Source organism: Peromyscus eremicus, chromosome 5 (genome assembly GCF_949786415.1).
Source record: "Peromyscus eremicus chromosome 5, PerEre_H2_v1, whole genome shotgun sequence".
NCBI classification, from domain to species: domain Eukaryota; kingdom Metazoa; phylum Chordata; class Mammalia; order Rodentia; family Cricetidae; genus Peromyscus; species Peromyscus eremicus.
Window position 1 is genome coordinate 104,546,387 of NC_081420.1, and position 17,369 is coordinate 104,563,755.

General features: G+C 37.9%; 1 protein-coding gene across 1 annotated transcript in view; it reads left to right on the forward strand.

The window, feature by feature from the left end:
- The window catches only part of Terb1 (telomere repeat binding bouquet formation protein 1), a 52,968-nt gene that overhangs the window by 14,422 nt on the left and 21,177 nt on the right, over nt 1–17,369 (forward strand). The window contains exons 8-12 of the mRNA XM_059264235.1: nt 3,897–4,049; nt 6,532–6,666; nt 7,697–7,822; nt 9,977–10,134; nt 15,945–16,291. Of these exons, the coding sequence (XP_059120218.1) occupies nt 3,897–4,049; nt 6,532–6,666; nt 7,697–7,822; nt 9,977–10,134; nt 15,945–16,291 (919 nt within the window). The remainder of the gene's footprint in view (nt 1–3,896; nt 4,050–6,531; nt 6,667–7,696; nt 7,823–9,976; nt 10,135–15,944; nt 16,292–17,369) is intronic.

Here is a 17,369-nt window from a genome sequence, read left to right on the forward strand (position 1 = left end):
AAAAAAAAGAACTAGCCTGGGACTAAAGAAATGGATCAAAAGTTAAGAGTCCTGGCTACTCTTACAGAAGACCCAGATTCAATTTTCAGAACCCACATGACAACTCACAACTGTAACTCTAGATCTAGAGGATTCATTGCCCTTTTTTGGCCTCCATGGGCACCAGAAATGCACATGATACACATACATATAGGCAGGTATGTATATACATGAAATAAAAGTAGATAATCTGGGGGTAAAAAACAAGACAGATAATATGACACTCAGTTGGTAGAGCATGAGACTCTTAATCTCAGGGTCGTGGGTTCAAGCCCCACGTTGGGCACCATTTGTAGCTAGAGTTTTTCTCTTTGGGTCCCACCAACCCCTGGCAGTCCCATAGCCCACTTATAAAATAAACACACAGACGCTTATATTATTTAAAATGTTTGGCCTGATGGCTCATTCTTCTAGCTATCTAGTTCCTACATCTTAAATTAACTCATTTCTATAAACCTATACCTTGCCACATGGCTCGTGGCTTACTGGTATCTTACATGTTGGTACTCATGGCGGTGGCTGGCAGCATCTTCTGACTCAGCCTTCCTGTTCCCAGAATTCTCTTCTCTGCTTGTCCCCTATACTTCCTGCCTGGCTACTGGCCAATCAGCATTTTATTTATATAGAGCAATATCCACAGCACATCCCAGCACTTGAGAGGCTGAGGCAGGAGGATTTTGAGACCATAATGAATAGTAAATTAGAGACTAGCCTGAGCTACAGATAGATACTGTATCTCAAAAAATGAAAATACTTGACTAAATATTTAGGTGTAAATTTAATGAAATATATGTAATGCTTGTGCTATTATTTTAATAAGTGTCTCCCAAAGACCCATGTATTGAAGAATTTGTCCTCAGTTTATAGTGCTATTTGGAACTCATGGGAAATTCATGGAATCTTTAGGATGTAGGTCCTAATGGAAATAAGTCATTGAGATGCGTCATTGAAGAGAATGTAAGAACCCTTGCTCCTCTCTGTTTCTGCTTCCCTGGCTCCAACAGGTGATCAGTTTCCTTTATAACCTATTTATGTCTTACTATGATGTGTACTGCCTTGCCATAGGCTCCAGAGCCACAAATCATAGACTGTAATCTCTAAAATGATGGCCCAAAGTAAAATGTTTTCCTTATAACTTAATTTAAGTATGTTGTCACTGCAATAACATTGACTAACATAGCAAAATGTTGCAGAAATATCTAAATTGTAAGGAGATTTATAATGTTCATGTGTAGGGTGCTTGCTTGTCTATATGCACTATGTCCATGCAGGCACCCACAGAGTCCAGAATGTGTTAGGCTATATGAGACCTCATCTCAAAAAAAGAAAAATAAAAACTAGACTTTGAAAACCACAAACAAGAAAAAAACCTCAGCCGGGCGGTGGTGGCACACGCCTTTAATCCCAGCACTCGGGAGGCAGAGCCAGGTGGATCTCTGTGAGTTCGAGGCTAGCTTGAGCTACCAAGTGAGTTCCAGGAAAGGCTCAAAGCTACACAGAGAAACCCTGTCTCGAAAAACCAAAAAAAAAAAAAAAAAAGAAAAAAACCTCACTTTTTGAAAAAAATTAATTTAAAATACTGTGTAGTGAAGAAGCTGTCTTGTAGTCATTATAATATTGAAAACATGTGCTTGTCCTTAAAACCACGATAGCAAGCCAGGTGGTGATGGTGCATGCCTTTAATCCTAGTACTCAAGAGGCAGAGGCAGGTGCATGTCTGAGATCCTGTTCTACAGGGTGAATTCCAGGACAGCCAGGGCTACACAGAGAAGCCTTGTCTCAAAAAACCATGCCACCAGCCCTCGCCCCCCCAACTCTAAAGAAAAAACCAAGATGACAAGATGGCTCACAGGGTAAAGACTCTTACCATTCATTAAGTCTGACTACCTGAGTTTGATCCCCAGGATTCATATCATGTAAGTTGAAAACCATGTTCTGAAAGTTGTCATCTGACCTCCATGTGTATGTTGTGGTACATGTGTACATATGCATATGAATAAATAAATGTAAAAATAACATAAAAAATTTTAAGTGAAGGTTTTTTTGGTTTGTTTTAAGGCCAATGAAATTAGTGGGGCGAAATGTGCTTGCTGCCGAATCTGACACTGAGTTCATTCCCAAGGTCCCACATGGTAGAAAGTGAGAACCAACTTGACAAGTTGTTCTCTGACTTCCTTATGCATTCCATGACATATGCAGTTTCCACACTTCCCATATAAATAAATTTAAATAAAAATTTATTCCATATAAATACAAACCAGAATTGTTTTTTTTAAATTGTAAAATGTTTCAGTTTCTTTCTTAGACAGCAGCATAAACCTTGTAATCCCAGCAGTGGTGGAAGCAGGGAAATCAGGGATTAAAGGTTAGTCTTGGCAACATTAGGAGTTCAGTGCCACCCTGGACTACTTGAGAAACTACTACTACTACTATATCCAAAAACAAAGTTAATTAAATAGTCAAATAAACACAAAATATGTTTTTGGAAAGGGGTGGTAGGAGATGTAGCTCAGTGGTAGAGTGCTTATGTTCTGTGTAGATGTTTCTGATTTCAGTCACTAGTACCAAATAAGTGAATAGTGTTAAATTCTGGATGTGATATTATTTTATGTTAATATCCCTTTTATTTACAATACAAAAGTCAATTTTTGTTTTTAGTTATCTTGGCTTTTAAATCATCATCCTTGGAACTAGGTTAAACTAGGAAAAAAATTGTGGCAGGATTTTAACTACTAGCCTCATCACCATTGGTCATAAGCCTGTTTCTAGGATAGGAGCTGTAGAGATACTGACTTTAGAGCCGCAAGGGATACTTTCTCATCAACATTACTTTCAAACGAGGGTGTGGTGGCACAGGACTATAATATCACTTGGGAAGAAGCAGCAAGAGAATCTTAAGAGTGAAGCCAGCCTGGGGTAAATAGTGAGACCTAGTCTCAAAAATATACTTATATATACATAATATGTATAAACACACATTTTGTGTATATATGTATGTATCTGTCACTGAATCTTTGCTCAATGATATGTTAGAATTTTGTGCTCCATGAAGAAAAAAGAATTAGGTATAAATAAAAGGCGTATGTGGCCAGGTGTGGTGGTATGCACCTTTAATTCTAGCACTTCAGAGGCAGAGGTAGAGGTAGAGACAGGAGTGTGTTTGTGAGTTCAAGGTCAGCCCAGTCTACATAGTTCCAGGACAGCTCAGACTATATAGGGAAACCCTGTTTCTCAAAAAAAATTTCGTATGTGTTTTTGAAACAATGGAACACATTGTCATTTCTAGAGTAAAGTGATCTGAGTTGTCAGTTACATTGGAATTTAGAAAGTAATTGCTGGTTATAATACCAAGATAAACAAATGAATCTGTTCTTTCATTGTTGCCATGTTGTTAGGGTCCTGCTGTAAGCCCAGGCTACACCTCATTACCTTTTGCCTCTGCTTTCATAGTGCTAAGATGATAGGCCTAGACCACTTTTCCATTCCTTGCACTTACTGAATCTATTCTATATAGTGCTATTGAAATACTTGTTTAATAATTATGAAGGATAGTTTAATATCACAGAAACACCAGTTCTCAGAAATGAAATAAAAGATCTCCTACACATAATGAAGCACTATCCTACTATACATATAATTGTACTGTGTCAAGGGGAAGTGTTACTAAGTTTATATGTATGAATGTGTGTGTGTGTATGCACATAAATAGATGAAAGTTGAACTTTTAATTCTGTAATTTTTGGGAATTACAGTATTTGAAAAAACCAAATTAAAAGCATTTAATATAAAATAATTGAATGAACTCATACACCTGCCTTTTTTGAGATATTAATAGTTTTGCTACTTTATTCCTTAAGCACATGTTCAGAACTGCTTTGTATCTTCGGGTGGACTGGATGTTTTGTCTCAAGTTCTTGTGCAACTGGAGTCTGATTCACACAATACTTTTTCCAGTGCTAAGCTTGCAGTGGTAGTGACAAAGACCGTGGATGCATGTATTACTAATAATTGTGAGTGAAAATGCTTAATCAATTTTCTATAATTGAACTTTGCTGAACAAATGCATTGATACATTTATAAATACATTAAATACTATTGTATTTAATATGGCAAAATTGTTTTAAAATGGCAAAATTTCCACCTTCTTACAAATGGAAAGGAATCTTAGAAATTACCTATTCTAGTTCCTTATTTTCCCATCAGAAGTTACAGCTTCCCTAGGGATGCACATCTAAGTCTTTTGACTTTACATCTAATAAGAGAATCAAAGTAAGATTCTGTAATTCTTTAAGTCATTATTTCACTTAAAAAGCTGTTTTAGCTAGATGTGGTGGTGCTTTTGAGAGGCAGAGGTAGAGGCAGGTAGATCTCTTGAATTCTAGGCCAGCCATGGTAACACAGTGAGACCTTATCTAAAAAGAAAAACAACTTTAATTTAAAAAATTTAAATGACAAATCAAAAGACTTTGAGATATTGGAAAACCCAATGTATAAAATTTTAGGAATTATGTAAATAATTAAACTTGGGCTGGAGAGGTGGTTCAGCAGTTAAGAGCTCTTGCTGCTTTTCCAGAGGACCTGAATTTGGTTCCCAGCACCCAAGTTGGGCAGCTCACAACTACTTGTAACGAGAGCTCCAGGGGATCCAACACCTTCTGGCCTCTGCAGGTACCTGCACACATGTGGCATATGCTTATACAGAGACAAATACATATACATAAAAATTAAAACATGCCTTTGTGATAAGGGTAATGTCTGACGTACCTAATGCATGAGTGAGCAGCAGAGCCAGAACTAAGGACAGACGTTTCTCACTACAAGGATTTACACACTTAGAATGATAGTGTGTAAATCCTTGTAGTGAGGACCCCTTTACATTCACAAACAACCCAAAAAGTAGATGGCTGAGTTTTTAAAGATTTATTTTATGTGTATGAGTGTTTTGCCTTAATGTTTGTATGTATACCATGTGTGTTCCTAGTGCTCATAGAGAGCAGTAGAGGACATTGGATCCCCTGGAACTGGTTGTGAGCCACCATGTCAGTGCTAGGAACCGAATCTGAATCTTCTTCTGTAAGACCAGCAAGTTTTCTTAACTACTGAGCCCTTAGATGGCTATTTAAGCAGTTAATGAATACCTGCTGTGTGCTAAGTCCCAAAGACATAAAAGTAATTGAGATATAGTCCCTTGAACCATGAGATGTATCAGCAGGTAGAGGTTCCTGCTGCCAAGCCTGATAACCTGTGTTCAATCCTGGGACCCACATGGTGGAAGGAGAAAACTGACTCCTGAATAAAGTTGTCATTTGACCTCTGTGTGTGCACCATGGCATATGTGCTATGTACACATAAACACAATAAGTAAATGTAAAAAAAATTAAATGATACAGTTCCTTGAGGAATTCACAACTTTATTGTTCATACCAGTATTATTAGACTCTGGATGAACTCTGTTAAAAACCCTATGGAGGCCATGCAGGGTAGTGCATACCTATAATCCCAGCATTTAGGAAATAGAGGCAAGAGGATCAGTTCAGGGTTAGCCTCTGGTTAATAATAAATTTAAAGTCATCCTGGGCTGTGTAAGACCCTGTCTCAAACAATCAAAAATAACATAAATACCTCATAAGGAGAATTATAGCTTAATAGTAGACTTCTTCAATCTCATCACACTTCATCATAGATTTATATAACCTTCATTGCATCATTAACATTAATAGTGTCATAGAGTCATATTTCAATGTCAAGCAGGATTTATCTAGTAGTGTCCTTACTGTCTAGTGTAGCTATAAGGAGATATTTAAGATAAGAGTAGGTATATTCAGCTTTTAGGAATATATTATTAGTTCATATTTACAGCATCATGCACAGCAACTAAGAAGAAACCATTGAAGAAGAACATAAGCTGGGCACTGGTGGTGCACACCTTTAATCCCAGCACTCGGGAGGCAGAGACAGGCGCATCTCTGTGAATTTGAGGCCAATTTGGTCTACAGAACTAGTTCCAGGACAGCCAGGGCTACAAAGAAAGTTCCTAAAAAAAAAGAAAAAAAAAAAAGAAAGAAAAGAAAAAAAAAAGAAAAAAGAAAAAGAAACCAAAACCAAAATCCAAAACCAAACAAAAAACATAAAAGACTAGTTATGATGATGCACACCTTTAATCTAGGGAGAGAGAGGCAGGTGGATTTCTGTGAGTTTGAGGCCAGACTGGTTTACATAGAGAGTTCCAGGTCAGTCAGGAGTACATAGAGAAGTGCTGTCTCAAACAAAAACAAAAAGAGTAAATAATGAGGACGATAAACCATTTTCTTACTATAATGTATTTGTTTAAATTGACATGTGTATACATATATTGGATGCTACATGACATATATATATATTAGGTAGTATATAGGCATATGATATTCTCCCTGAATAAGCTCTAAACCATATAGTACTTGTATACTTAGAAATCTTAAATTTTTACCTTTTTTTCTCCCTGTATTAAACTAGTAGCTACCTTTTCAGTGGTGTTATCCAAATACCACATTGTTTCAAAACTTCTGGCATTACTGCTTCATGAAAGTCTTGATTCAGGAGAAAAATTTAGCATCATACTTGCCATTGGTCACTGCACAGAGGATTGTGGTGAGTATTCAGTTAATTCAGTGTGTGTACTGAAACAGTAGGGTGGAAACATGCTTTTGCTTCTTTCTCCTCTTATTGCATGAAAGGCTTAAAATCCAGCTTTTGTCCCAGTCATTTAAGCTCCTTATTTTCTTTTTCATACTATGTTCAATTAATCACGGAGGCCTCTGGTTGTACTTCTTTCTCACTCCATATTTCTTCCCATTGCCCATTATCGCCTTTCACCAGTACGACTGTAACAGCTACCTCATCTGCTCCTCCTTGTCTCTCTCGATTTTCAGTCGTCTTGCTGCATCAGTATACAAATCTGATCCTGTTCTCCCTCACTGAAAACCTTGAAAGGCCAGTTCTTCTAACTTTCAGTGAAAACTCTCAAAGGTTTTGTTTCCTCTATTTCCATCCCAGTCTTGCTCTAATCCATCTTTCCAACAATCTTCACTTTCCTCTCTTTTAACCATCTCCCTCCTTCCTCACACTTTCACACTTTTTTCTCATCTCTTTTCTCCCTCTTGTTTCATCTACTCTTTCCTTAGTTTTTGTTTCCTTTATCAATTTCTCTATTCTTTCTCTTGACCTTTTAAGAATGTTTTTATTTATGCATATGTATATGTGTGTCTCTGGGTACCCACAGAGGCCAGAAGAGGAGGGCTAGAGTTACAGGTGGTTGTGAACCACTTGATGTGAGTATTGGAAACCAAATTCGGGTCCTCTGCAACAGCAGCAAGTGCTCTTAACCACTGAGTCATCTTTCAGTCCCTACACTTCATTTTTTTTTTTTAAACCAAATGAGAGCTATGTGTTATCTCTTATGAGGTATGGTACATTGTGGCAACATTTTAGAAATCATCATTTATGAGAATTAGGTACCTTTTATAAACAGATTAATAAATTGAAAATACCTTTGAAATTATATTCTTTATTTTAAAGTTTGAATTATGTTCATAATTATCACAGTGATAAATCATGACCTCATACAAAGCTTTATAATCTTTACGAAAAATAATCATTTTAATTTTTGATATTTTTACAGAGGAAAATCAATATGAACTTTTAAAAAGCAATGGGTTGCCACTAATGATACAAGCCTTAACTGAATTCAATAATGAAGAACTAAACAAAGCTGCCACTTATGTGCTTCAAAACTGCAAAACAATTAGTAAGTTTACTGTTACTTTAGGAAAATATCAACCTGCTGGGCATGGTAGTGCACACTTTTATCTTAGCCCTGGGAAGCAGAGACAGGCAGATTCCTTAGGAATCAAGGCCAGTATCTATACTGGATGTTCCAGGCCAACCAAGGCTACATACATAGCAAGACTCTTATCTCAAACAAACAAAAATCGAAATATCAACTGCCAGGTATAGTGACACAAAACTTTTAATTTCAGGACCAGAGGCAGACAGGTTTTTTTTGTGTTCAAAGGAAGAAAGTTGCTGAAGAGAAATTTGTATGTACTCTAATGATTTAGATTCCATATTATTTTGGGGGGCTTGAAAGGAGCATATGTAATTTGGAAATGACAATTAGAGCATTTTCAACGTACTCAAGCCTATGTAAAAGAGAACATCCAGATAGCAGAAGCTGAGAAAATTCACTTATTTTATGCCTTGTGTTTTGTTTCTAAATCATAATATAAAGTACATTTGTTCATTAGTTTAAATATTAGAATTTCTGTTATATGCTAAGTACCATGAAAGGCATTGAGATTGATGGTACAGTTATAAGCAAACTGTGGGCCTGTAAGTTTAGTCTGAGTAAAGAAATAATTTTAAAAACTAAAATTAGATATTATTATAAATGGATATAAAGATTGTGAGGGAGTGTATTCTGAATACTTAGCAATACACTATAGCAAAGTGATCTGTTTCTATGATTGATTGGTAAATAAAACGCTGATTTGCCAGTAGCCAGGCAGGAAGGATAATGTAGGCGGGACAAGGAGTGAGGAGAATTCTGGGAGGTGGAAGGCTGAGGCAGAGAGATGCTGCCAGCCATCACAAGGAGAAGCATGATGTAAGATACTGGTAAGCCACGAGCCATGTGGCAAGGTATGGATTTATAGAAATGGGTTAATTTAAGATATAAGAACAGATAGCAAGCAGCCTGCCACAGCCATACAGGTTATAAGTAATATGAGTCTCTGTATGTTTACTTGGGGGATGCGGGTGGGAGAGATTTGTCCTGACTGCCGGCAGGCCAGGACACAGGAAAACTTCAGCTACAGTGATCTGACCCAGATTTAAAGTAGTAAAGGTTTTGAGAGAAAGGGCCCAAAATTATAGGAAGAAAGTAACGCATGAACAGAAATCTAAACATCTAGAGTTAATTGTGTGAAAGAGGAAATGGGCTATAAATGGCTCAGGCCTAAGCAACAGATCCTAGCTTAGGAAGGGGACTGGTATATTCAAAGAATTGATGGGCATTCTAGCTGGGGCCCAGAGAGCTGGTGGTAGCTATAAGATTTCTTTGTGAATGAAAAACTATGGACATAATAAATTTTTAAAAAGACTGTGTTTTAAGCATATCTATGTCCCCTAGTTTGCTTTCTACTGTTGTAATAAGCATTATGACCAAAAGCAACTTGAGGAAGAAAGGGTTTATTTCAGCTTACACCTTACAGTACATTGTTAAGGGAAGTAAGGACAGGAACTCAAGTCAGGAATCCTGGAGACAGGAACTGAATCAGAGACCATGGAGGAATTCTGCTTACATAGCTTGGTCTGCTTGCTTTTGTATATAAACGACCACCTGCCCAGGGATGGAACCTCCTCCAGTGATCTAGGCCTTCCTACATCAATCATTAATCAAGAAAATGCCTCCATAGACTTGTCTACAGGCAATCTTATAGAGGCATTTTCTCAGTTGAGGTTCCCTCTTCCCAGATGACTCTAACTTATGTCAAGTAAATGAAACTTGACCAAACCAAAACAATCTACTTTTGGACTAGAGAAGTAGCTCAGTGATAGAGTATATACTTAGCATATGACTGACCCTGTCTTTAATTTTTGTATTCCAAACAAACTACTTTAAAGCCAGTAACCTTGTATCTGGAATAACATTTTCATGTGTTATTTTCCAAAACTATGAAAAGTAGAATCTACTATTTGACTAAGTCCTAGGCCTCTGCTATGCCTTCTTTCCACTTATTTTCAGTACCAGTTATTGTATATGGATATACAGTTTAAAGATGGGATGGGGTGGAATATGTAGTTGTCCTTAAAGTGTAATAATATTTCTGGTAATGATAAACTTACTATCCCCTTCCCTTGTCTCTCCTCCCACTGCCCCCACGCATCCCATATTACAAAGCTGAGAAATTATCTCTAAGTCTAGGAGAGAATTCTTTTGATGAAAATGAAGCTGACCAACTAAAGGACATAAATGAAAAAGAGAATCTTGAAGAGCACTGGAAGGCAGCAAAAGAAATTATATGCAGAATAAAACAATTTGAAAGAGAAGGAAAAAAGGTTGGTTTTTTTTTTTTCCATTTCACAGAATATAGAATTCCAGGCAAATACTAGATACGTGAAAGTTTAAAACAATAGAGGTTGGCAGTAAAAATGTTTTTCTCCAGTTATTTTTTAAAATATTTAATGTAATTTTTAATAGTAATATTTAAAGGACATAGGTATAGGACAAATTTTTTACATTTATTTTTTCTTTATCATTAAAAAAAGATTCTGTGTGTGTGTGTGTGTGTGTGTGTCTGTCTGTCTGTCTGTCTGTCTCCAAATGCCTGAAGGGAAGGGACCAGAAGAGGACACTGGATCTCCTGGAGCTGGAGTTATAGGTGGTTGTGAGCTGCCTGACATGACTGCTGGTATTTTTAACTCATAGCCTCTGAAAGAGCAGCAAAAATTCCTAACTACTGAGTCATCTCTTTATGTCCTATTTATTTATTTTTACTTTTATTTATGTGTATATGCACACCATGTACTTAAGGGAGCCCTAAGAAAACAGAAGAGGGCATCAGATCCCCTTGAGTTAGGCTTACAGGTCTTTATGAGTCACTTGATGTGGATGATAGGAACTGAACCCAGGTCCTCTGCAAGAGTAGTATGTTCTCTGAACCCCTGAGCCTTCTTTTCAGCTCCTAAATATTTTTTTTTTAGTTTTAATTTAATGTGCATGGGTGTTTTACCTGCATTTATGTCTGTGCACCATATGCATACCTGGTGCCCAGAAGGCCAGAAGAGGGCATCAGATCTCCTAGAACTGGAGTTACAGTTGTGAGCCATCTGGGAATCAAACCTGGGTCATCTGATAGAGCAGTTACTGCTCTTAACTCTTGAGCCATTTCTCCAGCTCTCCCAAATGATTTTTAAAGGGGTGTGTGTATGTGTGTGTGTGTGAGTGTCTGCACACATGGATGCCTATAGAGGCCAGAATTGGGTGTCAGATCCCCTGGAACTGGAACTACAGATGATTGTGAACTGCCCAATGTGGGTGCTGAGTTCCAGAGAACTCAGGTTCTCTGGAAGAGCAACAGGCTTTCTTAAGCACCGAGTCATCTTTCTAGCCTCTAAATAATTTTTTAGAAAATAGAAATGGTAACAAGAAAGAGTAGTTACGTAAAAGACAAAACTAAGAATTCTAACATCTGACTAATAGTTCAACAAATTTGCAGAAGAAACAATCTAATTTTGATCCCTCTTCCCCAATCCCAGACATATACATGGTCTTGTGTCTAAACTGCAGGAGTATGGTCTGACAAATGCATCAGTAGATAATTCCATCATGGTACAAGCATCACAGAGTAATTACACAAACTAAGATGGTAAACGTCAAGAGATGCAATAAATGTAAGAAGTATGAGGACCTGGACAATGGCTTAGTGGTTAAGAGCATTATTTTCTGCTCATGGAGAAGACCTGGTTTCAGTTCTTAGCACACATGCAGTGGTTCACAACCATCTGTAACCCCAGTTCCAGGGAATCCTACACTCTCTTCTGGCCTACATGGGTGCCAGATATGCATGTAGTGAACATACACACACAGGAGGCAAAACACTCATACGCCTAAATTCAAAATAAATCAATCTTTATGAAATGGGGGGTGCATATGTGCTATGGGATGTTCTGTATGTCAAATATGTTGCTCTGATTGGTTAGTAAATAAAACACTGATTGGCCAGTAGCCAGGCAGGAAGGATAGGCAGGACAAGCAGAGAAGAGAATTCTGGGAAGTGGAAGGCTGAGTCAGAGAGACACTGCCAGCCGCCACCATGACAAGCAGTATGTGAAGATGCCGGTAAGCCACGAGCCATGTGGCAAGGTATAGATTTATAGAAATGGATTAATTTAAGATATAAGAACAGGTAGCAAGAAGCCTGCCACAGCCATACAGTTTGTAAGCAATATTAAATCTCTGTGTTTACTTGGTTGGGTCTGAGCGGCTGTGGGACTGGCGGGTGACAGAGATTTGTCCTGACTGTGGGCCAGGCAGGAAAACTCTAGCTACACATATAAGACTGCTGTTGACTTAAACAGTATACTGTTTTATAGTAAACGAAATGCACTAAAATAATGATAAAAATATAACATAGTAAATTGTTGGGATATTTGTACACTGTGTGAAGATATATTGTTGTGATTGGTATAATAAAAGCTGAATAGTGATGTAGGAGGTATAGTGGGATTTGTGGGGAAAGAAAGGAAGAGGAAGAGGAATCTAGGCATGCAGGAGAAGCCAGGAGACATGGACAGGAAACAGGAGGTTCAAGATAGAAGAGAAGTCACACCATGTGATAGAATGTAGACTAATATAAATGGGTTAATTTAAGTTGTAAGAGTTAGTTGAGACAAGCCTAAGCTAAAAGCTGAGCTTTCATAATTAATATAAGTCTCTGTGTCATTATTTGAGTTTTGCCAATTCCCCTGAGCCTCAACCAGGGAAGGCTTTGCCACTCTCATGAGTCTAAGGCATTGGGATCCTTGACAGCTGTGTCCATGTCAACAATACACATTCACTCTGGACTTCTGACCTCTCTCCACACACATTGTTGGGGGAGGGTGCACATGTATATGGTAAGCCTCTGGATGTAGAGGACACCCTTAGGTGTTAGTCCTTAGGTGCTTTTCACATTTTGCTGAAACTTTCTGTTTCTACAGTGATTTCATGTATATAATATATATGTGTATATTACATATTTTTCTTTTTGAAATTTTGATGATCAAACCCAGAGCTTTGCATGCCAGTGCTGTTCTACAGCTGAGCTACATTCCCAGCGTTCAAAACACACACACACACACACACACACACGCACGCACGCACGCACGCACGCACGCACGTGCATACCTCATATATTTGAGCCTTGCTTGCACTTCTTATGAAGTAGAATTGCTGAGTCATAGTCTAGTGTAATTCTATGTTTAGTTTTTTGAGGAACTGCCACTCAAGTTCTAGGCCAGCAAGGGCTACAAAATAAGACCTAGTCTCAAAAAAAGTAAGGAAGGTTTTAAATGAAATATTGTTATATATTTTATCACAATTTAAAAGAACAAATAGTGTGATTAACTAAAAACCACTGAATTAGGAAATAAGTGAATAGAATGAAAATTGCATCTCAAGCTGTCAATGGCTCAGTAAAGTACTTGCCATTGAAAGCATGAAGATTGGAATTCAGATCCCCAGAAACCACATAAAAATCTAGGGATTAGTGGTACACACCTGTAATACAGGTGGGAAACAAACAGATCCCTGGAAGCTTTCAAGCCAGCTATCCTGGTGTATGTGGTGAAGTCCAAGCCAATGTGAAACTGCTACTTCGTTTGGCTCTCTGGAGACTACCACCCAACTCCCAAAAAAATCACTCAGAGTCTTATTCTTTCTTATGAATGCCTGACCTTAGCTTGGCTTGTTTCTTTCTTTCTTTCTTTCTTTCTTTCTTTCTTTCTTTCTTTCTTTCTTTTTTTTTTTTTTTTTTTTTTTTTTTTTGGTTTTTCAAGACAGGGTTTCTCTGTGTAGCTTTGTGCCTTTCCTGGAACTCACTTTGGAGACCAGGCTGGCCTTGAACTCACAGAGATCCACCTGCCTCTGCCTCCTGAGTGCTGGGATTAAAGGCATGCGCCACCACCGCCCGGCGCTTGGCTTGTTTCTAGCCAGCTTTTCAGAACTTAAATTATCCTGTCTACCTTTTGCCTCTGAGCTTTTATCTTTATTCTATATACCTTTCTTTACTTCTTACTCCATAGCTTGTTGTGTAGCTGGGTGTCTAGCACCTAGTGTCTTCTCTCCTTTTTTTTCCTTATTCTTAGATCTTCTCTTCCCAGATTTCTCCACCGATTAATTCTCTCTGCCTGCCAGACCTGCCCATCCTTTCTCCTGCTAGTTATTGGCCATTCAGCTCTTTATTAGACCAATCAGGTGTTTTAGACAAGCAAAGTAACACAGCTTCACAGAGTTAAACAAACACAATATTAAAAAAATACAACACATCTTCACATCATTAAACAAATGTTCCACAGCATAAACAAATGTAACACATCTTCAACTAATATTGCACAACATAAAAGTTATCCATAGGGTTTTTCTTATACATACTATTTTTATTATAAAAGTTGTCAGAAATAAAACAAAAATTTAAAGACTGGGCATAGAGTTTTTGCCTTTAGTCCCTCTCTGGAGGCAGAGTTTGAGGCCAACTTGGTCGATTTAGCAAGTTCTAGACCAGCCAGGGCTACATAATGACATCCTGTCTCAAAGAAAATCACAAGTTATTTAGTCATGGATACATGTATACACTCTAGCCAGCAATGTTCATGCTGTCTGTTTCTCCACATGCTTTGAATCTGTCTTGGTAGAGAAGGAAGCGGTTGCAGTGTAGTTTCAGTAGTTATTTCTTTTATTACAGTGAGATGGAGGGATTTTTCATATGTTTAAGAACTACTTATATTTCCTGTCCAATGAACTGTTTATCTCCTTTGCTTACCCTATCATATGGTTGTTGATCTTTTTATTAGTGTTATTTAACAGTTAGCCAGATGTGGTGGCACACACCTTTGATCCCAGAGATCACAGGCAGATCTCTGTGAGTTCAAGGCCAGACTAGTCTACAGAGCATGTTCCAGGACAGCCAAGGCTACACAAAGAACCCCTATCTTGGGGGAAAAAAAAAGAATTATCCTGTGGTCTAATACATGCTTTATGTATGATTTTTCTATGTCTTGGTTCCCATTGGTTTTGCTTCTTGCCCTTTTCCTCCTCTAAGTGCATTCTCCTTCATTGTCCTTAGTCTTTAGGAGAGCTTTCAAAGATATTTTATATGATCAAGCATATTGGTTTTTTATGATGTAGCTATTGCATACTATTTAGAAAGGTCTTCTACCCCCTGAGAACAGTTTCTATTACAATGGATGTACTTTTTTTTTAATTCATTGATTTATTTTACATCCCAGCCGCAGCCTCCGCTCACATCCTCCCATCTCAGTCCTTCTCCCCCATTCTTCCTCCCACCCTGTACTTTCTTTTTTAAAATGTTTATTTGTGTGTGTGTGTGTGTGTGTGTGTGTGTGTGTGTGTGTGTACATGCTTAAGCCTGAAGACAACTTGTAGAAGCTAGTCGTCTTCTTCTACCATGTGGGTCCTGGGGATCACACTTAGGTCATCAAACTTGGTAGCAAGCACCTTTACCCACCTAGCTGTCTCCCTGGGCCTATGTAATTTCATTTAACATTTTAAAAATATTTGGTTCACTTTTACCTTATTGTTGTGAAATAGCTACATTTATATTCATATAGCTACATTTTCCCCCCAGGTAGCTTCTCAAGTAACCGAATATCATTTATTAAATAAATTTTCTTTCTCTTCCTAATGTAAATTATTCCTTCTATTATTGGGGGATTTATTAAGGCAACTCCACGTAGTTAAAAGGGAGGTTTATTAGGGGGTTTTACTTACAACAAGTAAAGGAATAGCTTACAGGGTCTGGGAGAGGTGAAGTGCAGTCCAGTGGTGTTCTCTGGAGAACTCTGCTTGATCTACCATCCAGCATCCAGGATCACCAGGAAACAAGAGAGCTGGCACATCCAGATCTTGGGTCTTAAGGGCTCCTGTTTTGGCCCCACCTCAGGGGCAGGCCATAGGTAGGCCTGACAGTTACTAGAAGCCTCAGTGGGGGTAGTACTTCCAGGTCAAAGCTGGAACAGCTACCCATTACATTTTATTGTAAGTGTTAAGTTAAAACATATACAGTTTCTATATAATAAAGGAAATTTGAGGCATATTATAAAGAAATGATTGTATTAAAATTATTTACTTGCTATTTTTTATATTGTAGGAAAAATTACAAAGTGGACAATATAAGGATAATACCTCATCTATGAAAATAAAAATACAGAACACTTTGAAACATCTCTGTCAAGATAATATTGGAGGTACCAAAGCAGAAAATAAGGATACAAACCAGTCTAGAAAGCGTCCTAGTTATAAGTCCAGTGGAATCATATCTAAAGCTTGTGCAAATGAAAACCAAATGAAGACTCTGAAAAAGAACACAAATCCCCTTAATCCTTGCTATAGGGAGAGAGGGCAGAGTAAGAGTTTACCTAAAGCCACTCCAAGCTGCACTCAAATCTTAAATGAAAAAATGACCTTTAACCAAAAGGATTCTGTTTCTCAATCAAGGTATAGTTTAATGACTATAGCGCTTGCTTACTCAATAAGTACTTATTGTGTGCCATGTTGTTAAGCACTGTGGATATAGGAATGATTAAACCTGGTCTTGGGAGGAGCCTAAAGTAGGAATTCTTTTTGTTTCCTTTTTTTTTCAAGTGTATTTATCCTTTTACAATTCCATACATATAAAACGTACTTTATCTTATTTCCCTTTCAGAATATTCTTATCCCCTCCTCCTCCTGCCAATCCCTTTTTTCTTCCTAGTACGTCTACTTCCTATTCCCATGCCTTTTAGTGTATGTGCTTGTGTGCCTCACTGCCCTTCATTAAGGTTGCTTGCCATGAGTATGAATGGGAGAGGGAAAAAAATTGAGACAGGATCTCTTATATCCCAAGGTTATATGTAGCTGAAGATGACCTTGAAATCTTGATCTTCCTACCTCTACCTCCCAAGGGCTGATATTACAGGCAAGTATAACCACACCCAGGTTTTACAGTACTGGGGATTGAACCTATGGCCTGCTGATGCTAAATAAGTACTCTACCAACTGAGCTACATCCCCAGCTCTAGAGGTTTTTTGTTTTTTGTTTTTTTAAATTGACCAATGAATTTAGATGAGGAGGTATGGATGGTAGTTTATCAAAGGCTTTGCATGTTGTTCTCAGGATTTGGAAGTTTAATCCACAGGATGTGGGGAGCCACTGAAGACCTTTTTGCTTTATTTTCTGTTTTGAAACAGGGTCTCACAAATAACAAGAAAGCCTTCAACTACCTCTGTAGCCAATGATGACCTTGAAGTTACCCTTATGTGTACTACTACCCCTAGTTTATTTGATGCTAGTGATCAAAGCCAGGGCTTCATGCATATTAGGCAAGCATTCTACCAACTGAATTATGTCCTAAGCTCCTGAAGACTTTAAATTGAGTGAAATACTTGTGTTGGATAGTTTTATGTCAACTTGATACAAGCTAAAGTCATCTGAGAGGAGGGAAGGTCGATTAAGGAAATATCTTCGTAAGATTAGGGCTGTAGGGAAGCCTGTAGGGAATTTTTTTTTTAATTAGTGGTTTATGGGATGGAGCCC